General features: G+C 40.4%; 1 protein-coding gene across 1 annotated transcript in view; it reads right to left on the bottom strand.

The window, feature by feature from the left end:
- Window positions 1-1,372: 1,372 nt before the first annotated feature.
- WNK2 (WNK lysine deficient protein kinase 2) overlaps window positions 1,373-25,776 on the bottom strand; it is a 110,741-nt gene continuing 86,337 nt past the window's right edge. Inside the window, exons 22-29 of the mRNA XM_068694091.1 lie at window positions 24,366-24,421; window positions 23,594-24,288; window positions 22,153-22,367; window positions 19,876-20,091; window positions 18,854-18,952; window positions 13,582-13,626; window positions 11,799-12,052; window positions 1,373-3,567 (exon numbers count right to left, since the gene is read on the bottom strand). Of these exons, the coding sequence (XP_068550192.1) occupies window positions 3,217-3,567; window positions 11,799-12,052; window positions 13,582-13,626; window positions 18,854-18,952; window positions 19,876-20,091; window positions 22,153-22,367; window positions 23,594-24,288; window positions 24,366-24,421 (1,931 nt within the window). The 3' untranslated portion in view covers window positions 1,373-3,216. The remainder of the gene's footprint in view (window positions 3,568-11,798; window positions 12,053-13,581; window positions 13,627-18,853; window positions 18,953-19,875; window positions 20,092-22,152; window positions 22,368-23,593; window positions 24,289-24,365; window positions 24,422-25,776) is intronic.

The raw sequence follows: 25,776 nt of genomic DNA on the forward strand, positions 1-25,776 counted from the left end.
TGCCCAAGGAAGTACCCATACCTGCAGTACCTACACCCTTTCCTTTCCAAAAACTTCACGCAAAACACATGCATGTAGCTAAAAATAAAGTACTCACTCACTGGTCCTATTTAAGTGGACTTCCTCTAGTTTTTTAAGAAACAAAAGCTGTTTCTTAAAGCACGAGGAAGACATCTAATGACAAACAGCAGTTTGAGGCAAGTTCCGCCCCCCCCACTTTTCAAGGATGCAGGCAAAGTGCTATGGCCAGCACCTTTGCTCACATTTTTCTCAAGAAGTTGTCCCCATTTGCTTAATTGCCACTGAGGGTCAAAGCGCCCTTCAGCATGATCAAGGATAATGCAATGTAGCTGGAACTTAATGGTCGGAAGAACCGAAGCCAAGATGGCTATCAGAAAATTAAAATCACAAATATTGAAATGAAAGCATCAACCTCTGGTCCCAACACTAGCAAGAGATGCCCTAGTTAAGAATGCAGAGACTAGAAGGTTGAAAGCTTCATTTTAGAAGAGCAAACCAACACGTCTGTCTCCAACTCAGAACCGGCACCGGGAGGCCCTGCTTGCTCACATAGGCCGCACACTGGGCACACACCGCATCACCAGCTCTGCACAGGTGCTCGGCGCATGCAACGCAGCTGTCTGCCTGGGAGAGGAGAGGGGAGAAGAGGAGAAGGTAGGGGAGGGATGCTCCTAGTGAACTGCAGTGCAGGCCTGGCGCTTGGAAACGTGCGCAGCACGCACAGCAAAGCCGTGTGGGTTGGATGCGCAGGAACACAGAAGCAGAAGTACCAAACCCCTGCCTGCACATCCCTTCCTAATTTCTGCTGCAGCCCACACCAACAGCAGCGACTGCCAGGAGCATGCATGTGGCAGACTTGTAGCAGGGCCAAGTTTCGTATCTGCCCTCTCTCACTTTTAAATTATGCCAAGATCAAGTTAACGAGGCTTCCCTAGTACTTTTCAGTGTAGGATGTACCCAGTCCAAACACCTCATTCACCACCTACCAAACTCTAGCATCCTCATTTGTACTGTCTGAAGATACCAGCAGCTTAAAATAGCCCATTTACTGTTCTGGTCTGGCCTGCTCTGCAGCAGCAGAACATCAGAAATGCCGCAGCAGCAGGGAGGTCTCAAGCAACGCAGCCTGCAAGGCGGCACTACGCCACTTGTGGTGCACACTTTCATGTCTACAGCTGCAGGAGGTGGGACATGGCAGCTCTGGGCACAGGCTGAGGAACAGCGAAGGCATCGCATCTGCTCCTTACGCACAAGACAAAGGATAGAAGTCTGGAAAACAAATGCAGAATTACCCGGAAGAGCTGAGAATTAACACGCTTCTACGCTTCAGAAAAACACTGGGGTTTTCACACAGTTTTCAAGCACAAAATGTTTATTTTTCTTCTTTTTAATCTATACAATTTCTTGGGGCTTTTAGTGCCACTGACTTTGTCAGTATACAAGGGGTGGACTATACAACAGGCAATAGCGACATAAACTGTAAGATTCAGTGCAAGCTGAAGGAAAACTGGTGTGAGAACATATTTTCCATGTTTGCTCATGAAGCATACAGACATGAATCTAAAAAACCCAAACAAATTAAAAGATACATGTTACAGAGAACAGAAATCTCTTACTACAGTAAGTATTTTGCCCTGGCAGAAGACTCTGCATAATTGTCTATAAAATTCAATTCTAACTGAATTGATGGAATAATATATTCAAAGGGTACAAACAAAATAATTTAGACAGATATAATGCTCAAAGTACAATAGAACTATACAATTCACAGCTTGGCAGCACAAGACATCTCTGCCCGTCAGCAGACAGTATAGAATGTCATTGCAGTAGAGATACAGAGCAACGCGCCTCCAAATTTGACTGCATGTTTTGTTACCTGTGCCTGTAATGATGGCCCTTAGTGCTTTCTATTAAAATGAAACTTACCATCAGCAAATCAGTTTTAGTGGTTATCTTGTGCCTTTAGACTGAGAGGTGCAGATGTAGGCTCTATGCACAGTAAAATGGGCAAAAAGCAACTTGCAAACAGGAGAGAGGTGTCCATGCCACCTACAGTGCAAACTTAATTAAAATTAAAAAAAAAATTCAAACAAAAGGTGGTGAGACTCCAAAATTGAAGCATTCATTGGTCATATATGAAAAAAGAAAAATAATAGCTTCACATTTTTATTCCACTTCAATGTGAACATGGTTAGCACTTCAACGACAAACCCCCATTCTTAGCCTTGGCTGCTGAACCGAAGGCAGAGCGCACGCAGGTGCTGTACTTACACGGCTCTTACAGGGACCTGGGGACGTGCTCCTGTGATCGAGGTTTCAGTTAGAATTTTCACTTAGGAAACATGCATGGCTTTGTAATTTAACTAAATTATAGAAGCCCAGCAAGGGAAAGAAAACATAGTCCGATTCGGTGCTGATCTGGAAGAAAACAGTATTTGCCTGCCTGTTATGAAGTAAGTTGCCGTCTACAGCAACTTCACCAGAGACTGTGTAAGGGAATGAATTGCACTGCCCGAAGGAAGCTATTACCTGTTCTTATATACAACTGACTGGGATCATCCTGTAAATGCTCCTACTTTAAAATGTGCATTTCACTACTCGTCGTACAAACACAAATTTCGATCAGTATCTCAAACAAATCTCACCTCACAATTTTTTTTGAAAGCCTCAGTAATGAAAATTCAACCCATGAATTAAAAGTGAAGCATTTACAGCAGAATGAAACTGATGAAGAACTTCAACTGTAAACCTTCAATATCATTGCAAACAAAAAGAACTTTAACTCACAAGCAAATTGTAAATAAAATACACCTTTCAAATATTTGTATATCTCTTTCCAGCTGGAACTGAAAAGCTTATATTCAAGGCACTGTACTCCTGCAGGGTTAGTACAATTTGCTAGTCATCAATTCAAGTACATCAACTTTAAGGATTGCAAGTGTAAAACATCTGAACACAACATAATAAAGTGTCTTTAGCAATGAAATATATGCAAATATTGCCATAACAACAACCGATCTTTTGTGAAAACCCTTCACAGTGATTGCTTGATGCGGTGTATGGCTGTGTATGCTAGCAGGCCTGGCCTGGGGCCAGCGGCAGACCCACACCTCTTCCAACACGTATGGCAGCTACAGATCAAACACTCCACGTTACAACGTCGAAATCGTCGTTACCTATCGACAGGCAACAGAGCTATGTCGTTCTCATGTGCGGGCCCGGCGGGTCGGCCGCGGGCTGCTGCAGCGGCATGGGGTACATCTGCAAGCAAGTTTTGCCGAGAGCCGAGAAGCGAGCAAGGCTCTGCCCTCCTACCAGCCCCGGCCGCGCCGCCGCCCCCGACCACTGCACTCCGTAAAGCGGCGTAGGGAACACTCCTCCGTATTGACAAAGAGGCATCACATAGGGCGTTACTGGGCCAGAAAGGGTAGTACCTGGCATAGGCACTGGCAGGGATGGTGAAACTCCGGGAGTTAGTGCAGCTGACATAGGGCAAGACACTGGAACAATGCACCTTTTCCCCAATCCTGTTCTTACTGAATTAACCTACAAAAAGAAAAATAAAAAAGCATGGCTATTAAGCTTCTATTTTCCTAACTGCAGGACGCAGCGCTGTCATGCACGGGGAGGACGGCTCGTTTCTGGCCTGCCGGCAGCAGCAAGTAGCTCCCACGCCTGCGCTGCTCCCTGCAGCAGCATGATCCAGCCCCGGCCCGAGGGGCCTCTTGCTGTCCGCACACATTGGTGGTGGTTATTTTTTACTTTTGTTTTTTGAAAATTAACAGCAAAGGTTGATATAGGGAGGAGGGGAAGGGTGTACTACTGAAGAAGCCAGGAGATATCACTGAACAGGTGAGAATGTAATGCCACAAAACCCGTGAACCCATGAACCTGTGAACCACAATCCATAGTAGCCCCATTATCCCTCCTTACTACTGGATATCATGCTCAGAAGTAAATGAAGTAGCCAAATGCAAAATATTAAACCAAATTTCATACGGAACTTCTTATATCCCTTCCCAACGCAAGTTTTCAAAAAATCCAGCAAGTATTTCTGTAGAAAGTTATTTGTGCGCGCTGAACTACGGGTGGCAGGAATGGAAAGAGATTTTCCATGGAGGTTAAATATCCATGCAATATCCAGTGCTGCTGGTGGTTGCGGTCAGGTCAGGTAAATGAGCAAGGACCCAGCACGAACTGATCATGCCCCAGGGGCTGCTGGACTCAGTCCCACTATTTTGCTAAGATTCTACTAGCATTCACTTCAAATATTCTGCTTTTGCATGCTAGGCTCAAGGAAAGAGATTTCCTCCTAAACATGGGGATGGCAGAGCTTCCCGAATTATATGCGTTGTAATGCACAATGCCACAGAAACAATAATTATACAAAATGCTGTCCGGTCTCTCTCTGGATGGGATTTACAATGTTTCCTCACATTTTAAATTCCACATAATTTACAACTCCCTGCCATAGTTCCCACCAAGCCAGTACCTATTTATGACATAAACAATACTCTTTCCATCTGGGAGTAACCCATTAATACCAAAATATTTCACGTTAAACTAATAAAAATTGGCATGACAGTTAAATTTCAGAAGAGACATGAATATATGTGTAAGACTGTGTGGAATGCTTACTCTAAGTTTCTGATTTTAGTCTCATCTCAATTAAAAACCAAAATGGCAACGATACTCTGATTTACTGATATGGGGAATAAACTTGTGATCTAGAGAAAATTTTAGAAAAACACAAAAAATCCAATACCCTTCGTTGCTTCACTGTCTCCAGTTCTATCTGAAATTTGAATCTGATGGTGAGCAAACTAAGAGAAAATGCTACTTTGATATAATGAATGTTAAATCACTAATGTATAAAAATCCACCCAAACCAACAGCAGAATCCAAAGAACAATAAACAGAGGAACTAGGTACATATACATTTATAAGATGTGATGACATCTTTAAGCTATTATTATAACCATGTTTTAACATCCTCAAAGTGATGGTTTCCACCAAACTAGACAGCTTTGAGTGGTTGACAAAGGATGGCTGTAAAGGTACCTAACCAAAATACGCAATTTCTTATAGAACCCATAGATTTATAAAATAGCACTGAAAATGTAAGGTGGCATTTTAAATCCTTTACAGGACATTTTAGGTCTTGCTTAAATATTATAACCGGGAAAAGCTTTTTCTCAGATCTTTTCAAATGCTGAGAAATCTACTTCTACCCAATTCTTTATCCTTTCTTTCTCAGCTACATTCCTCAGTGAAGCAGTAGCTATATTTAAGACTATGTGCAGCCACGAATGAAGTGTCATCACGCTGCAAACCCAAACATTACACATACACATTAAAATCTGTTTGTGTCGTGACAAATGCATATTCACCGTTTAAGGTTGCTTCCTCTACCTTCGTGTGCTTTAGACAAGCAAATCACACCGTGAGAGGCAACACGACACGTAGCTCCTGCGTCTTCCCCTCTGCAGAAGCCCCTTGGTCAAAACCATTTTTAAACCATGATCTTTGGACCATCTGTAATGAATCAGTACTGATGGAGGCTGAAACAAGCCTTCCTCCAGCATGCCAATACTGACTGGAACATCAAGATCAGCACGCACCGGTATGGTCCTCAACACACACAAGGAGCTATGTCCCCTAGCCTTAGGAAAGCCATGGAGACTGCAGTCACCTTGCTGACAAAATTCAAAGCTCCCCACTTGCTCGGGTGTCCTCTCCTGGTAGCTATCATCCTGTCATTTTGCAAGATTGCTCAAAAAGTGCAAGTTCTGGTATCAGCAGCTGATTCCAAAATGTGCATCAGTTACTATGCACTGCAACACACTACGTCCTAGTGACAACAAGGCTTCAGCTTCCACAGCATCTTCTGGGCTTTGGTGCTCTCCCTGCGGCTTGAGGCTGGGTGCAAATCAGTTACTTCACACTGAAGCTATCTTGGGAATTGAAAGCAAGAGGTACAATATCAGAATCCTGCACCAGCTCAAGCAGCCCATGTTTAGAGGTCACTGAAAACAGATTGTTCTAACAATAGCCTGCACTCATGCTTTTTTTTTTTTTTTAATCCTAATTTTCCTGCAGCAAGGTGAAGTAAAAGGGATGTTTTTCCTTTCTAATTCAACTTTAGATGATGAAACACTAACAATACAGAATGAGATTATAGGACTTAGCTAACTATGGATGGCATTACTTCATTTGTAATATTACAATATTCATTTACTTCTGTTCGTTCTGCTGCCTGTCTAGAGCTTTGTAACATCAGCTGACCTCGCCATAAGCAGGCTGAAGTGACAGACTGTCTCAAACTTGATGGATTTGCACAAGCAGTGCAAAATTTACACCAGTCATCACCACGTAAAGTAAGTATGTCTGCTAGTGACATTTAATAGGGATTTAAAAATTATTATTATTTTTTTGGAAGGGAGAAGGGGTTGATATCCTAAAACGTATTCTACGTTGAACAGGAAGGGAGGTTTTGTTCTCTCTCTTTCCTTCTGCATCTGAATTAGCCCTTGCTACAGAAGCAATATACTTAATGAACATACATCACCACACAAAGAGCACTTAACCACTTCACTATCTAAGGGGAAAGCCTTGAAAGGGGACCCACGCAGACACAGGCACCTAGGACTGCATCTCTGCCCACTGCCTTCCACCTGCTCGCTCGCTGTCCCGCTGTATCAAACCCTGCCCCAAGGGCTCACACACATCCCTGCCAGCTACAAACACCTTCCTGCTCCTGCTCCCCAGATGTCTGCTTCTTACTGCCAGTCTTCACTTTGCTGCCATTTGCTCCTGGTCCCCAAACCATACATGTTCATTAAGAGAATAAGAATAATATACGCATGAACAAGAAAGGCATATACACATACAGAAGGAACATACGTGAAAACGAAACACACCCCAACTGGACAAAAGCTATAGTAGTACAGAAAAAATATCTGTTCTTTGGATTCATTTTTTCAATTATCTGCCTTGTCATCATGTGTCACCAAGCTCTAAAATTCCCCTTTAGCAATATTCATAGCTACAGTATTGGGAATGTATATAGCTAATAGTTACATATTACTTATAAACTTTATAAATATCTGTTTTTGTTAGAACAGAAGAATCCAGCTAATTCTGCTGTGAAACCATAACTATCGCAACCCATTCTGAAAAAGAAGGATTTAAATATTTTTTGTTTCAGCTGCATTTTGATGGCTATGTATTAGCATTACTGTTGTACTTCTGCACAGCCCAACTACCACTGAAATGAAACCGATAAACAGAACAGGTTAGTGCTGGCTGCCAGCACGAGCAGGGCAAGGATGCTAACACTTGTTTATCACCTTTTCCAGTTTACTGAAAACCCAAAGTTACGAGGTGTTACAAAGATTTGTGTTTGTATCCTTCCAGGCTCCTGGAAAGCTATTCTGACATTCAGAGCGAGAAAGCAGCTCTGAACAGCTTCAAGCACAGATTCATCATGTTTTTATTATTCTTTCAATTCAATGGACATGGAGGACACAGTAAAAGGTGTTAATAGTCCTTCTGCTCCGTTTTCACATCTGTAGCTATCTCCAGAGCACCTGCTTCCCGGGCAGCCAGCTCATTAAAACCAAGATGTACTAAATGCAAACAGATGTGCAGCTATTACTGACAGTGCCTAAACCACAGCACACGTCACCGACTGACACAGACCCACATGCTTCACAGAAACAGCCGCGTTAGGGACTCAGAGCACGTTTACAGCTTTTTTTTTTTTTTTGGTAATAGGTTTTCCTTTAAAACCCATGTAGCCATGTCACAGTATGAGGGAAGAAAACATTTTTGCTACACCTTTTACTCCCAGGCATCCTCAGATAATACCTTTAAGCACACAATATCCAGTAGTCTTTTCATGCAAAGCAGCTCATGTTCCTAGATGACGGTAACCACAGGAAGAAAGGATTATTTCATCATGCCTTTGACATGGATGAGCATGCAAGAAATAGCTATTTTCAGGCAGTTTGACTTTAATTTTTCCTAGTATCTCCTACTACCTTTCAAATTACTGAAAATGAGAATCCATTCATGTTTCCATGCTCACATAAAACCTCTGAAGAGGAATATCTCAGTGCTCTTGTAACATAATTGGAAGCCTGAAGGTTCCCCCACAAGCTTCTAATATGTATCAAGATTTGCAGCCAAACTGACAGGCAATTTTTTTGCTGACAGAATTGTCACTTCCACAGAAATAAAGCAGAATTTCAAGTCTTCCCTTGCATCTCAATTATTTTATTGCTTTCTATACTCTGACAACAAAGAGGAAGAAAATAAAACCACTAACTCTTGAGGCAGCTTATTAAACACTCCATTAATTTCTCTTCTGAGCCAATTTCCACCTTAAAAAAAAAAAAAAAAAGATACCAAGAACATATAGTATTCACACAGCAATTTGCTGCTGTTCGTTAGAAGCATCTTCCGGGGAGGGAGGAGGAGAGAGAGAAGGACAAATCCAAAACCCAGAACACCTCATGGAAGTTGTGATCAGTATGATATCAGGAAAGCTACTTCTCTGTTTCCACAGTGAAAAACCTGAAAACAGCCAGACTGCCTTATGTACTGATAGCAGTGATTGGACAGCAGGAGAAAAACAACCAACCAATGTACCCCTACAGATGTTTTGTTGCAATTTTACTTTGGCCTAGAGCTTGGGAAAACTAACACAGAAGAAAGGGGCCATCTGGTCTGATGCCTTCTTGGTCATACTTCGTACAACACAAGTCCCAAACCTGCACCCATCAGCTACGTGGAGGAGCTCTGCATGGTGCTCAGTCCAGGGTCTTTCCTTAGAGCCAACAGAGCACTATGGGATAATTCACATTGCTTCTACTCCTGTTTAAAAGCTCTTCAAGCTTTGACATCTTTCTTTCCAATAAACTCCAGAGGATATTTCAAAACAAAGGCATGAACACCACCTCCTGACCCTCATTGCCAAGTGTCACGCTGGACCAGCATTAGCTTCTCCCACAACAAAATACCCAGTTTGAAGGTAGGAGGCAACCTGCTCTCCTACTTTCCTGCTGCTTTGTTCAAATGTTTAGCCATTGGTACTGCCAAAAAAAAAAAAAAAAAAAAAAAAAAGCTAAGTAACACCGCATTTCCAATTTATCTAGCCTTCATTTCCAACATAAAGTTGTTTTTTTTGTTTGTTTTTGTTTTTTCTAACTTTCTCTGGTGGGCTGGAAATCTGTTTAGTGCTCCTCAATTCTTTTATTGCAAAGGTATTCTTGTATTTAATCAAAAGGAAAACAAAAAGATGGTGTTAACAGATGGATTGAAGAAGAACAGCCTGAGCTTTATACTCTCCCTGTTAGGAAGCTATTTTTTCCTTCCTTTATGTGATTTCCTGAGTTCTTTTTGCCTAATACCTTTTTAAAACATGGACTCAGCACTGATTTAGTGCAAGTATATATCTCCCCATATAACTAATTACTGCTGCAGCAACTGGCATTTTTGGGTCACTTGTCTGACTGTCCAGGCTAAGTGTCCTTTCTCACAGTTTCCCCCCTGCTCTTTGGGCTATTCTCAACACCATGAAGCATTCTCCTGCCTTCACCTCAAATCTCCTCTAGGGTGAATTTGAAGAGGCACAAACAGCAAAATGATGCTCAACTTCCAGAACAGCCCTTGTACTGTCCTGAAGTCTTTTAAATCACATCCATGGCCCTGTTTTCTGCTTTCTCCTCCCTGAGAGGGAGGATGGATGCAGCACAGCGGCAGCTCCTGCTCCCTGCACAGGATGGTGCAATTCAGAGGGGCTCGTCTGTATCGGAAGGTCCGAAACCATCTGTGGCACACTCTGCCATCCTCACGGCCAAAACACCCCGGCAATAACCTTAAGCACACTAGGCAGATTTGCTATCTACCTCTTCTGCAGCTCCACTCCCCTACGAGGCCTTGATGCATAAAATAACCCAGGGCAAGCTGGTGCAGAGCTTCTAGTCTGCCTGAAAGCTTTCCAAGCAGCAAGTGGCAACGCGAACTGAAGAGCAGGGAACCCCAACCTTTCTAAGTTCTTTGTAAACAGTCTGAGTTACTTCAGCCTTGTTCATTCCTTGGAACAACAGGCATATTCTAGAAAAGCACAAGCCTTCTAAAATCAGTGTGTCAAGACAAGGATGTTCCTGTTCTCTCTCAGAGACATTCTGCCTTTTCCACAGGCTTGAAACAGCACATAGCAGAAGGCAAAATTAACCCTAAATTGATGTTAACAGCCCATTTAGATAAGAAAAATAACCACTCTCTTTTTCAGAGTGGAAATTAGGCGAAACACCCCCACCAAATACTTCAATCTATCATACTAGTCTCAGGGAAAAGAAATCAAGGTGCTAAAAAGCACACTGAAAAGAGTAAGAAGAGACTAAAGGGATCAAAATCCTGTGCCCTCATCATCACTTTCTAAAACACCTCCAGAAGCCTTTAATTTATGTTTACTAACACTCTCTTTGACCTGTTTTGTGAGTACTAATAGGGTCTTAAGTTTGTGTTGCTACTACACCGAACACTTTTATACTGTTCAAACTATTACTACATAGCAGGGTTATTTTCTCTCCATTTTTTGTTCATTTACGGTCACTAGGAATTGATGTAAAACTGCTTAATAAACTTACAGAAATGTTTTAATCCTGTGAAGTGAGTGATCTACCAACTCAGAAACCAGCAGGTAGCAAGGCAGACACATCAGCAAGTCCCTGCTTCAGCAAGTTTCACCTCCTGAACAGTTACACAGCTGCCCTGCTGCATACAAATGCCTTTTCCCTTCTACATGCTGAATAGGCAATGGATTTCTGCTCAGGTCTGGTTATCTTGTTTTTCAGTTATTATAATCAGGTATTGTATTCAAGCAGTCCCTCACTAGTTTTGTTTTCGCTGTTTCTTTGCCTTTAAAATTATTTTCCTCTACTTTGGCTCAATTTCCACTCTTTCAAAAAATGAATCCAGCAAAAGTGATTAGTCAACAAACCATCCATCTGTGAGGAGGAGGAAGGGCTCTGGAAAACCAGACCAGGGTGGGAGAGGATTGTAAATTGGGATTCATTCGCTTTTGTGCCTGCCTCTGTATCATCACAGAGTCATAAAAACAAGAGCTAAACACAGACACAAACGCATGTCACAATGTTGTTTTCCTGCTACTGAAAATGAGAGGGGATGAATGGGGGCACTTTTAATTCCCATTTGATTGTAGTTTACTTTCACAGAATTTCTGTTTTCATGAGGCAGAGCATCTTAGAGACGCACAAGTTTAGCACTGCACAGGGCAGCACAACAAGCAAGGGTAAGAACAAAATCTGTCTGTCCCGTATCTCAGCATGGCATCCACACCGCTTCTGCTAAAACAAAAGCTCGCTGCCACCAAGCCGCTACCCCAGCCACCATTCTGCCTAAGGAAGATTCACGTCAAATACCAAGAAAACGAAAATCTTAGCAATAGTAAAAACTTAACTCAAAGAACATGTGGTTAATGGTACGAGTATTGCTGTATATTTCTGTTAATGAGTAGTTTGCAGTTAAAAAATATATATTTATATACATATTGCAGCCCATATATCTTCCAATATTATTCCAAAAGGCAAATTTTTAAAAATCTATTTTAGTACTTAATGAAAAGAGTTGGACATTTATACGAAGCATCTATTTGATGTAATTTAGTTTATGTCCTCCTCCAAATCTGAGTTCTGCAAAGGCTTTCAGACACATAGCAAAAGGTATTTTCTTCAAGGAGTGCCACTTACTCCACATGTCTCATTCTGCGTTTGCATGGGATTAGCCTTTGGCTCCATGTCCTGCCTTTTTTGGTTCTGCTTCAGTTGGTTTAAAGAAGGTTTTGCCTGTGCAGCTCCAACAGTTTTGCTTGTCCACTGGTCAACCAGCTTGTGCAGATCGTCTGTGAAGGTTCCCTTCTTGTTGTTACTGTTGTTGGCCTGAACCTGCAGAGTTGATTGCGGGAGGGGCTCAGGACACGTTACAAGACTGTTTGTGGAGGATCCTGGAAAATCACACACAAAGAAAGTTGACAATGGCATCTCTGTCTCACCACTTCGCTGCTCAAACAGTTTCTCACATACTGCGATTAATCAAATGGTGGCGTTTCTGACTTAGCCTTCCCCCTCTTTTCTACAGAACACCTTTGCTTAAAGAAATGGTCCAGGTCCAATGCATTCGTATTTGCAATTATATTACCTTACCTGAGCCACTAGCTGTAGTGCACAAAACTTCTCTCTAGCTGAAATTAATGACCAAGAGAGAAGAAACAACTCATTCCCAGTAACACTGACCTCCTAAGGCTTGCAAAGTGTCTTCATGGAAGACTACCACAAGAGTGGCACGTTACTTGCTAAAGCTGCGTGCATTTTAAAAAAGAATTTACCATCTATTTTACTTGCATAAGTTTACTGTCCTCCTGGAAAAACTCAATTACCGTACAGGTTACGAGTACAGCTGGCTATTCTGCCTCAGAGGCTCTGGGATCCCATAGCCTCTATGCGCTAGGACCAGTTTTGGTGCCATCTTCACGTTTTGGAAAAAAACATCAGGACCATGAGTGCACAGAAGGAAGAGGAGAGAGGAGGACGTAAGTGGGTGTTGGAGTTTCTGACACAAAGATACAGATACAGAACTTCTGGGATAGGTAAGAGCAGACAGGAAGAATATTGACAGAGATTTAATTTTATAGGCTCACATTTTTTTCTATTTTTTATAGAAATAACATCCTATTTATCTGTTGGTGACTACAAGTCTGACACAGCAAGATCAGCAGTGAACAGCAACCAAAGGTGCCTGAATTTGACCTGAACAGAAACTATAAAGTAACTTTCTGCAAACAGTTTTGATGCATCTATGTATTTTAAATAAAGACCATCTCTCCAAGCAAAAAGTTCAGAGAACTGTAGTAAAATTATTACATAAGCAAACACAAACGTTCAGTCTTTTTTTTTTTTCTTTCTGTTAATCAGTTACCAGCCAATGAAACTAAGTAAACTAACTACTCTTACGGTTATATAAAATGTTAATAACCTTTAAATGATCATGCATTCAACCTGCAACATAACATCTAAATCAACACCGCTCATTTCCTTTTCCTTTTTTTTTGGGGGGAAAGGGACCAGTGAGAAAATAAGTATCTTGACCGAAAAGCTCTTCAATTAGTGTTTAATATTTCATGCATCTCAACAGGAACAAGACAGTTTTAAGCTATAAATTCCTCCAGCAGAAAACTGCAGTCATATAAAGATGTGTATTTAAGAAAAACATAAACACATAATCCAGTTTTCTGGCTGCATGCGTGCACAGTCTCACACACAAAGAATACCACAACTGTCTTGCAGCATGCGTGGTTCCCCAAACATCACAGCACATGCATTATCATGAAAGTATCACGATTTATACAGTCTAATTTCATACCAGTATAAGTGCATCAGCTCTATTCATTAAACAAGTAGCTTTTAGTAAAAAACAAAACCAAAAATAATCCCATGCCATGAAGGAAATACTGAGAAACAAAAATGGGATAGTTACTACTACTGTGATCTTTGCCTAGACATAGTCGTTTCAAGGTGGACCCTACAAGGTAAAACAATACAAGACATACAGAATTAGGTAAGACTAAACACAACAAATCTGACGGACAAGCTTCTGTACTTTTAAGCAATCAGAAAGTAGTTATTATGCAAGAAAGGACAGACAAAGTCAGCAGTTCAGGTGAGTAAAGAAAGTCTAAATAACTGGACAGCTCAAACCTTTATTAATGTGCAGCCATTCAGAAGCTTTGAAAGGTACAATAGCATGCCAAAAGCAAGGTCCCATGACTTAAAGATGCATTTTTGTTTGTTTGTTTCAAATTGCCTTGGCTTCCTACTAGGAGATTTGGATTCCTATTTTATGCAGGAAATGATGTCAATTCAAGTTTGTGATAGGAGGCCAAAAATGCTTTCAGGAACAAGTAAAGCTAGTCTGGCTGCAAAGAGAAACTGTAAAACAACCCTAAAAGTCCTGTTTTACAAGTCCAAAAAGATACATTGTTCTGCAGGTCTGAGGCCAATTTTCTCAAATATTTATTAGTATGATTTGTGTCTAAATGTGAGATTCTGAACTTCAATTAAAGCAACTGTGAATGAGTTTCCCCTATGTCTTGTCCAAGTGCAGAAAAATAATCCAGCAGAGTTCTCATTTAACGAAACTAGGCGGTTTTTTGTTATCTTATTAGATCCTTCATCATTATTTTACATAATCTGTTGGACAGTTATCTACAGTGCCAGAAGTGTACAGAGAACCCTATTTGACAGTCAGATCTCGCCAGACATGAGCACCATTTCTATTTGAGTGCCAAATTTCCTGAAAGGTATTTTGGACTTGATAAGAAGAATATCGTCATGGTATGGTAGGAGATGAAGATCTGGTATGGGGCATGGTAAGTTTATTGTGAAGAAGCACTTGAACACATGAACAAAATTAGAAGGCTGGGCAAAAGGCAAGATACAGAATGTGTGTGCTTTTCCTGCACGGTGAACTGGTGCCATCAGTTTATGTTACTGTGCCAGAAATGCAGCTTTAAACTCAGAGATTGCAGGTCCAGGTTGACAGAGGCTCTGAATGAGTCTTCAAAGGAGAAAGGAGAGACATCACTCAGAGACTAGAAAAGAGAAAATAAAGAAAAGGGGGAGGAAAAAAAAGGGAGAAGAAATGCTTGTGTTCTGATATGGGTGGCATGAGGAGGAACAAAAGGATTGTTTTGAAATATTTTCTTGTTATTTGCTATAGTTTAATGAAGTTGAATGAAGTTTCTATTCCAGGGAAATCAGAAGGACATGACTACAGTAATGTCTTATGCAAGCATGACCAAACGTTTAGTTTCTCAGCTCAAAGCCTAGAGGAAAAGTACAAGTCACATTCACAACTGAACATTGTGTTGCATTCTTTATTTGTTGGTAATTTTTTTTCTTTTTGCTCAGATGTACTTTACCTTACCTATCTCTTAAAGTTAGCTAGCAACTGCCATTATAAAACATCAGTGGTAGTGATACTGGAATGCTATTTTCTTAACTATCCTGCAGCATTTTGCAGGCAGCAATGGGTAGTGCTTGGCACAATATGTATGTAAATGAAAAGCAACTGCCTGCAAAAAATACAAGCAGGCAGCTGACTACAGTACGTGCTCAAAAGCATGTAAAAACGTTTAATCACCAGACCCTCTACTTCCTGAACACCAAGTCACAAGCTAATGTGCACCTTGGATGCCAAACCCAGGGCCCCGAATCACGTGGGGAAGTAACAGAACAACGATACTAGACATATGCACAAAATATCCACATGAAGGGAGCCTACTTTAAGAATTAAGAAAAGTGCTATGAAAGGGTCAATCACCAAAAAGTGCTGTTTCTTCCAAGCTGTATCACTCCAGCTCATTGCTTGGGAGATGAGAAACATTATCTAAATAGCGCTATTGCCTGAAACAGGGACTGATGATCACCACCTAAGATTCATTTAAAATTCAAATCCAATTAAAAACGCACTTGGTAAAATTAATTCACCAGATTAATTGTATTACTTCTACAATAAGGGTGTTTAATAGCTGAAAAGCAAAGGAGATGAATCTTAATTAAGGTTTAATCTCAGACTGTAAAAGTTAAGCAAAGTGTTTTACCTCCAATTCCAGAGATAATATCTGAAAAATTAAGTAGCTATTGTATCTTACAGGACAGAAAAAAAAGGCACTGTCCCATACTTGTAGTGTAACAGCTGCCAAAAAACTTGAAAGCTAAAATAAAATTGAAATGGCAATAAATTGTTAGACCATTTCCATAATCACATATTCATGTACAATATATTAATGACTATAGACCTGACAAAAATAGCTTTACATGAGATTACAAATCTAAGTGAAATGGATCTCTTGAAAATCCTACTCACAATCAGCGCAAACTCCTCCCTAAGATGCCCTTGGAATTTAACCCGTGAAAGAAGCTAAGGCTTAAATGATGCTGGAGGCCATCAAAAATATTTTATTCCATGAGGAATATATAATGAAAAGTCAATCCTGGAGAACGGAGACAGACACCAAAAGCAGCCCTGGGAGAACACTGTGAAAGTGTTCAAGTTTGATGGGCTCTGTAACTAGGGAAAAAAATATTGGGTAAAACTGTCTTTAAAACATCCGAACATTTATTTTTAGAAACTTGCTGCTGCTTTCTCTACTAATACAATACGTGCCGCACTTTGAAACACCCAGGCTCCCCAAAGCACTGTTATTCCTCCATCAAATGTATAGATTCTGAGCATTTCTGAAAACCCAGCACAACTTCTGCCAGCAGCTCTCAAATAAACTAAAAAAAGTCCCAAGGAAACCTTGACTTGTGGAAAGGACCCAGGCACCTGAATTACCAAGACACGAAGAACTACCTGTGTTTGCAGGTTGTAACCCCAGTTCCACGTGCTCACCGTGTCTCAAACGCTCACGCTCTTTGCTCGAGCCTGCAGCAGAGATGCCAACACACCGCGCCTCTGGCGCCTGCTCCAAACGCTCGGATCTCCTTCAAGCTGGGTCAAACTACATCCCTTCCAGAGGGGAATGGGCGTGAGCTTGCGGCATTCCCACTGGCATCACCATCATTTGGCACTATTTTTTCTGAGGCCCGTGGTCACGGCTGCCCTGGACACCACTAGATGGAACCACTAGACACACGGCTGGTCAGGTTTTGGCTATGGCTGCAGCAGCCCCAGCCCTGGGCCAGGTGGGATGCACAGAGCCCCGGCTTCCTCACAGGCCCCTTCCCACGCACACAACAGGTCGGGTGGGCTCACCAGGAAAACAGGCTGAAACAATCTTCCATCCCCATCAAAAGCTACCAGGAATTCAGCTGTGGAGAGCTGTCTAGCAACTGAAGTGACTGGCAGTATTTCAAGCTTGGGATGGATGTGTCAGGGTGAAGCGCCTAAAAGCAGGTCTGTGTTCTCATATGACTCAGAAATGGGGGAGTGCCAATCTCTGAACACTTTGCCCAAAAGAGACGGAGAAGCAAGCATATGGGCTGAGAACAGAAACCAATTAGTTGTGCTGCTGAATTATTTAAGTATTGGGAAACTTTGTGATTTGAAGAATTTACATATTCCCTCGGTTTCATTCACAATATCCATGCACCCAAACATCTTTAATATGCTGTTTGTTAATTGCCATCTCCCAGTCTTTTTGCATCCTCCCGAATAGTAATTTTGTGAAAGAATAATGAAACCACTTCTGAGAATTATATGTGCAGAAGAAGAAACTATTATGTCTATTATAATACCAAATGGAACAACTCGTGAACTGAGAATTTCCCTCAGGTTCTCAGAGAAATCCCTGAATGCAAAATTGTTTCAAAACTTGTTAAAAACTTGCATGAAAATAAATGCAGTATGCTAAGCAGTAAACATCAGTTTTCAAGAACCTGAACAATTGAATTTTATGGGCCTCAAACAAAAAATCAAGATTATTTTTAAAAATATTGTTTTTTCATAAAATTAGGAGGAGTGTTTTTGAGTGGTCTTGTGCCTTTGATGTATAGCGCTTGGATAATAATGAGCAACACAGAACTCCAGTAGGAGATCTGCTGTCAATGCAAACAAACAGCCAGTTAACCAAATGTTTTCTCCAGAAAGTTATTATCCTTCCTAGCGTTATATGTAAGTGGCCTATAGTACCTGGTCAGCCCAACATATCTTTATTGTACAAGCAAAATCTGTTTGCCTAAAAGGCAGCATATACTGTTAGGTAAAAAGGTTTGTATTTTTGAATTAGAAAGCTTGATATCATTTGGTTAAATTGCCAATTACTTTAGATGTCATACAAATAAGGTATAAATAGTAGGTGCACAATTATCTGAATTCAGAAGTTCTGGATCCTAGCAATCCGTTTCAAAGTATCATATAAAAATCTGATACTGCTTTTTATTTGTTTCTGCTTTGATGAACTGCTAATTGACTTCATCTCTGAGGTCACATAAGGTCATAAGAAAATAAACTGAGTGAAGTGCTTCAGCCAGATCAGTTTACACAAGAATGTTTGATGGTACTCTACCTTGGAGTAACCAGATCTTCCCACTATTTATGAGTATATAAAAAATTGCTCACTTACACTACTTAAAGTGAATGCATGGGGAAAAGCCCACCTAGAAAAGACGTTTTGAAAGAACTAGCTGGAGCACTATCGTCTCAGCATTTCCACATGCAAAGAGCGGGGGGAAAAAATTAAAGAAAATAGAGTGGATATAAACAGTACTGTATATTGTGTTAATACAGCCCTTGTATGGAAGTTATACCCTTCAGTGACCTTCTAGTATTGTATCAGCTTGCTACATGCATGTCTTCATAGTCCAAACATGTGTGAAAGAGACCATTCGTCTACAGAAGGATGGATTTCTTTTTGTTGTCGCTGGAACCGGGACAGCAGACATGTATATTTGCCACATTGCAAATAAAAAATTACTTCAACATAAATCACATAAAGTACAAAAGCTTTGATAAGTCCAGGGTAAAATTTACCATAAGGCTATATAATAAATGATGAGATCTTCCACACATGCTTTTGGTGCCCAGGCATGAGCCAAAAGCAGTGCAAAAAAAGCTTTCATATGAAAAATTAATATAAATAAGGTGTGTTCATGATGATTACTTAAAAGAAAGATAAAAAGAAAGAAAAGATGGTTCAGAAAAAGGGGCATCCTGCCAAACATATTAGAGATATAAAACATGAAATTGGAAAAAGGGGGTAAAAGAAAGATGGACTGTGATAAAATACAAAAGAACAAATACAAACAGATGGACAAAGACACAGGTCCACTGAGGAATCTGGTACGAGGTTTGCTACTAGATTTATAGGTCACTCTCTCAGACGTTTGGTGGAAAACCGTCCAGCCTGCAAATGAATATAAAGGGAAGAAAACAAAGACACTTATAAAGTACAAGTAGTTGTGATCAGATGTCCTATACCATCAGTCAAATCAGCTTTGTTAGTTAAACATCCACATCTCCATTTTAACTTTGCCAAAGAGGATTAAGTTAATTGACCATACACAAAGGATGCAATAACAGCAGAAGAGAACAGATAGATATTTTGTAGATTAGTTTGGCAGGATGTGCAATGAGAGGAAGGTATCTTAATCATCATTATAACTTCCAATATGCATGGCAACAAGATCAGTCAAAGCCTACAGAGGTGTGCACTACACAGAAGTATCAGAAGTCAGGACTGGGGAAGCACAGCCAAATCTACCACCCTACAGTCACTTAGCTGGGACTCCAAAAGCATGCACAAAGTTAACCCCTTAGATAATGGAAGCATAACTTGATTCTTTTTTTTTTCTTTTCTTTTCTTTTTTTTTTCCACACATCCAAGATGGATTGGTACTTTATAATGATGAAATCTGGGTCTACCAGTATCAAGGGGCTACAAAAAGCCCAAAATGAACAAAAGGAAACAATCTTCATCTTTTTTTTTCCCTTCCCTTTCTTTTTTCTCAGAAATCCATAAGGCAGACTCCAGAAAAGGTGTCCGTATAAAGCCACTGCTGGCAAAAGTAAAAGGCAGTTACTTTCTAAAAAACTAGTGTGCCTTCCTGAGCGTTGATTCTTAATACTTTGTAAGATACTTTATTTTTGTTCTTCTGACAATACCGTAGTGGCATTTTAAAAGATAAGCCAGTAATTTGGATTGCCAAAGGTTCGTGTTCTTATATCTCTAAAAGTGAAATCCACTCCTAAAAGTTCAAGCATAAGGGAAGCAAATTAATTTTAGCATGTGCTGGAAGATATGCTGAACAGCTGGTATGAAAAAATCACCTTGGCCAGAGCTTGCATTCACATCGCCTCCTTCGGGGCCTAACCCGGAGCAGATGTCAGAAGACAAAGAGGCTTTGACAGAGCATGGCTGCTGTGTCTGAACAGACTTCCCAAATGTGGCTGATGCAGAAGAAGTTACTGCCGTTGTTTCTGGAGATCCAGATTGAGCTTTAGTTGTTTCTTTGTGGGGTGAGTCTTTAGAGTCTGAAAGATTACCTGAAAGAACAAACAAACAATATAGAAGCAATGGCAAATGCTAGGAAACTACTGAAGAAAAAAACAAACAGTGTCTTAAAATAATTGTTAATTTGCTACCAAGAAGAATAGTAGTCTACAATTCTGAAGTACTGTATTAAGTGTAGACTTTATAGATTATTCTGTGGCACAGAATAACCTCACATGCTATTACTGATCCAGATTCTCCAAGAAGCTCGTGGAGTAGGTTTGATTTTTACAGCGTTTCTTTTCCACATTTTAGAAAGACTGGAGTCAGGAACTCAAAGAGTACTGTTTAAACAAAGTGAGAGTTGCAGAAGTGCCTGACTAGGAGGATGGAGTCACAAAATAACTGAGCAGAGTAAGTAGGTTTGCACTCAAACATGAAAGGTGAAAGCAAATAAATGGAGAGAAATACAAAAGTTGCTGAAAAGACATGATTTTTTTATTTATGGCTATCTATAGATACACATGTGATGAAATATAATCTGCATCTATATATCCACCTATATAGATATCTCAGGCAAAGAGACTTTAACACCTGAGTAACTTTGTAATCATTCGTGACATGGATTTATCAGCAAAAACAACTAACAGTGGCAATGCTAATTAGTGTATGTAATTAACTAACTGCATTAGAGACCACCTGTCCTTGATCCCTGAGAAAGAACCTAGAGGGAGGCCAAAAAATGAGGAATGTAACTAGTCAAGGATGAGAAAACTCAGACAATGAATGCAGGTTCTCAAAGATAATGTGAACTTTACACAATGCCTCAAAAAAGTGAAAAGTAACACTGAAGAAATACATGAAGGAAGCATGCACTGAAGAAGCACCCAGACTGAGCAGACTGCAGTTCTCTGACTTAAAGTGACAATGAAAAGGATGGAGAGGAAGACATTGTAATGTGGAAACAGGCTTAAATTCTTTGACCTAAGGTAACGCACTGATACGAGCCAAGATCCATTAGTGGAGGCATAGATATGGGCTTTGTGTGTAGACAGAGAAAGGCTACAGACAACCCAAGAACAAATGGGAAAATGGATGGAAAACGATCACAGACATTCACAGCATCTCACCACAAGGAAAGGAAGTAAAACCTATGCAAGTTAACCAAGCGGCAGCTAAAAAACTTATAAAAGGCTGAACGTTGCTTCAGTTCCTGTGCAGAAATACTGAGATTCAAGATGGATCACAGAATTTCTTGCCTCTGGGTATCTTTGCTATTCCTGTCTTAATTGAAATTCTAAATTAAAAGCAAAAACCTCTAGAAAAAAAAAGGCTGTTAAGACTGATGCAATGAAATTCTATAATACATCGACTTTGAAAACAAGACCTACCAGATTCAAAATACAGGGCTAATACTGGAAGTGCTGCTACTCTTCTACATAACAGCATGAACCAAGCTGAAGAAAAATATTTTTATTCTATTCTACATCCTGCTGAAGAAATAGACATGGGGAGTATCAATATTTCCCACGTGAATGTTATCTTCATACTTTCCAAAGACATAATGACTCAAGGCTGTCACACTGTTTGAGAGTATTTAAAAAATCTCAAGTTCTTCAAATGGTCAAAGCATCCATCACAGCTTTTATAACTGTTTTTTTTGCCTCGCATCCTTGGGGAAGCAAATGCAATCCAATCTTATTTATATGGCACGTCATAAGAAAAAATAAACAACATGATACAGCACACAATCAATAGAGGGAACAGTTCCTAAGAAGTGAATACAAACATCAATAAATTGTATTTGGAGAAAAGATGAGAAAATGTAACCAGGCCATATTCCAAATTAAAGTGGGATATTGTTTCACTGCCAAACGTTGTCAATGATGCAAAGAAGGTACAGCTTAGTGCTAGGCAGCTGTAATAAGATGTTCTCAAAGGAAGTCCACTTCAAAAACAGTTCACAGCATGCTAACTTGAGTCATTGTATTAAGGAAAAAAGAAAGAAAAAAGATTCAAACATTTAGGATGTTTTCTGTAGTCTGTGCAATTACACAGCAGAACCACAACAGCAACAAACAACAGGGAAATGGAAAGTAACCTAGTGTACCTACTTGTGCTTGATGTTCCACTCCTGAGCTGCTGAACCAGAGGGTTTAATAGTTTTCCACCTTTCAATTTATTTTTGCTGGTTCTTCGGCGACGGCTGCTTGGTGGGGCAGAGTGAAGGAACCCCATGTTGGGAGGAAGGGGTTTCCCCAACCTAATGTACAGTGCCTCTATCTCATTCTTTTGCTGAGTCTGAAGTTCAGCAATTTCTTTCATATGCCTAAACATAAAAAAATAAAGATTAAAAACTGTTAGCAATGTATTTGATAGAGCACCACATCTTGACGGCACAGTTAGTTACAAGATGAAACAAACCAGTCCTCAGTTATAAAGACAATCCACTGCCTAGCCAACAGTACACATGAAGTTAGAACTATCTACCTAGCACATGTGGTGGCTGACTTCTCATATGTTCATTTATGAGACAGAATCCTAGACAGCTAAAAAGATGTTCAACATGCTAAGTAAAAACAATCAATTTCAACATGAGATCTAACACGAACTCAACACTATTCCAGAACTTCTATTTTCAAACCAGTGGCTTCAACAAAGTTACCTCTTGAGGAAAGTATGTCAGTTTGAAATAGTTCAATGTGAAGAAAAACAAAAGTGTTTCCCATAAAATGGGAGCACATAAATCATTACCTTATTAATGCAGATTTAATGATGCCATAAATTGAGTTTAAGGTTTTTGTATTACTGTAGTTCTGCTTAAAACAAGAACCATGTTCAGTAAAACTATTGTATCTTAAGCTAAATATTTTGGTTATGCTACCAGCTAATGCTAGTTTAGCCATCACATGCCAGGAAAGAAAGATCCAAATTTTAAAAAGCTGGTTCTGGGGACTGGCAGCACACAAACTCTGTACAGGCTCAGCCAGCCTACCCCTGAGATTGGATAGATTACTCTATGTAGTAATCTATCCAATTACAAGAGCTACTTGCATTACAAGAGCTACTGTAAAATTGAGTTCAGGAATAGTGATGGGTCTGTGGATCTGCTAGTCCAAACTACCCTCGCAGAGAATGATACTAAGATAACTCCATTTCAGCTGTCTATGCAGACATCCAGATTACTTTTATGCAGCCTTAACTGGCATCCACACTGGAACCTCACACTACACACAAACACGTTACAAATTCTATTGCTTGCTACCAAAACAATGCAGCTTTTCAGTAGGGAAACTGGACATCATGGCAGGAGTTCTTTGCTGCTTTGAAAAAGTTACTATTGAATTACTCTACTTCTAAATGGAATTGACAAATAAATTGATGTAAAATGATGCAGTATGACATTCAGGGGAAAGTCCCAGTGACGCCTAATGTGCTCAGGACCAGTTTACTCATTACAGCTATGCAAAACACACATTTGCTTAGCATATGCAGAGATGCTGCCCAGGTATCTTAACACAATCTACCCTAGCACCGTTTGCAAACCCGACATACTTTTCTCTCAGGTTCTGCAATTCTTTCTTCATATCTGCATCTTCAAATTCTGAGTCATTGTCACTGCTCATGTATGACGACTGCGAGTGGAAAGATGTTATGTTGATGGTAGGAATTTTTGTTCCTTGCCCATTAGGTGAATCGAGGCCTTGTGAGCTAGCTTTTCCAGACCTTTGCAGAAAAGCAGCTGCTTTTTTAATTAAGTCGGTGGCCGCACTACTGCTCGGTGGGGATAGTTGAGCAGCAGCAGCAGCAGCAGCAGCCTGCCGATGGAAAGGCTCATCGGCAGAATCGCTCGAACCCTGGTCACAAAGGACATCAACAGAAGAGGCTGTCTGCACCCGTCGGACAGCTGTCTTCAGATCAGGGCTGGAAGGTAGCTCATCCAGATAGACGTCTGGGGGTGCAGAGAACCTTAAGCAATGCGGCGCTGCTAAAGTTAATTCATCTTGCGTGCTGATTACTGAAAACCTGCCAATAGTTTTGGCTGGTGTACCACTATCATGAGTTTCAGCCTGTTTTCCATAGGAACCGGAGTCTAGAGAGTCATCCCTTTGAAGGTTATTTATCACCCCATCTGCTGTAGATATCTGCATTACATTATCTGTGTGTGTAGATGAAGTTGTAGTCTTTGCGTTCTCGTTCCTTTTAGAAGTTTCCATCTGTTTAGCTATGCTTGGTGATGTAGGTGCAACCTGGAGAAAATAACGGAGATTAATTTTGAAAGTAACTGCAACAACCAAACATAAAACTGTCCATAGTTACTGCTTACTTGAAGGAGGCCTTTTGCTGGAGCCACAGGAGTTGGAACGATGCTTGCAGCTGATCCTGTTTTATTAGTTGGGAAAAGAAATGAAAAAAATCAATGTCTAGAATGCCTTAGTATAGAAAAAGCCTGCATGTTTATGATCATAAACTGAAGTCTAATGGTGTAGCACTGAAGAACAATGTAAATATTAATTCCTTGTAACGCAGGATCTAGGATTTTTATTTGTTAAATGCAGTAGACAATAATGATAACAATATAAAATATCTGCAGGTAAATACTCTCTTCAGTCTATTCATTCGGGGAATTCAAATAATAATAGAAGTATGGCATTTCATTAGCCAATTGGATAATTTTAGAGAGAAACAAGAATGAAATCTACATTGGGCCTGTGCTGCACTACTGAGGTATTCTTAATGTCTTGAAAAAATAACTGCTGGCAGATATTCATGCACAAAAAATGCTGCAGTTGACCACAAATAGCCCATTACTTCACACCTTTCATTTGACAGATACCTACACCAACAATTTAAAGTGCCTGAAAAGAAGCTAAGCACCACATTGCTGAAAGCGCAAATTACAAGCTCAAAAGATGACCATATGGACCACAGAAGCACGTAAGAAGCGAAGTATTATTTGCAATAATCAAGACAGCATTATTTCACAATGTGGACACTGCTTTTGAAATCAAAGCAATACATGCAAGCTTTTCAGAAAGCTGCTTTCTTATGGCACGTTGCACTGAGTGAACATAAGGCAGAAATCTGTCACTTCATATTCCTGAAATGGTGAAATACATTCTTGCTTTATGGTATCTAGGATACATTAATTTTACTACACAGTGCTGCATTTCACTTGCATATGCTCTTCTCTGGCTTCAGTCTGCCAAATTAATGTAAGCAACCAAGAGTCTTCCTCTCACACTGACTTAGGTGGTGGTGGACTGCAGTGATCCATCAGTGTTTTTGGCACTTGACACTATTTAAAGCCCCTTCTTTTTTCTAGAAGAACTGCACTACTGTGGAGTTTGGGAGAGGCAGTGCGTTAGCTCCAGCTCTGCTGGGTCAGCCAGAGATGTAGCAGGCAGCTGCAGGTGCATCAGTGAGGAGTGATCTCTGTCACCACACAAACCTGGGACCCAGCTTTGCAATGACAATCTCAAAAAAGAAATTACAACCCCTTCCCGACCCATGGCAGCAGCAGTTTCCGGTTCCTCAACACTTAAAACTTCCTGTAACTTACAAGACAGGTACATAGAGCATTATAACTGCCCGGTTGCTTACTGTGGGGCTCCTACTGTGTTATTATGGAAGTTGCCATTATATCTACAAGTACCTAAAGAAAGGAACTCTTTTCCTAGTTCTCTGTGGGACTCTCTTAAAAACTTAACAAGCATCCTCCTCCCAGAGATGCTACC

This window comes from Anas acuta, chromosome 11 (genome assembly GCF_963932015.1).
Source record: "Anas acuta chromosome 11, bAnaAcu1.1, whole genome shotgun sequence".
In the NCBI taxonomy this organism is placed as follows: Eukaryota; Metazoa; Chordata; class Aves; order Anseriformes; family Anatidae; genus Anas; species Anas acuta.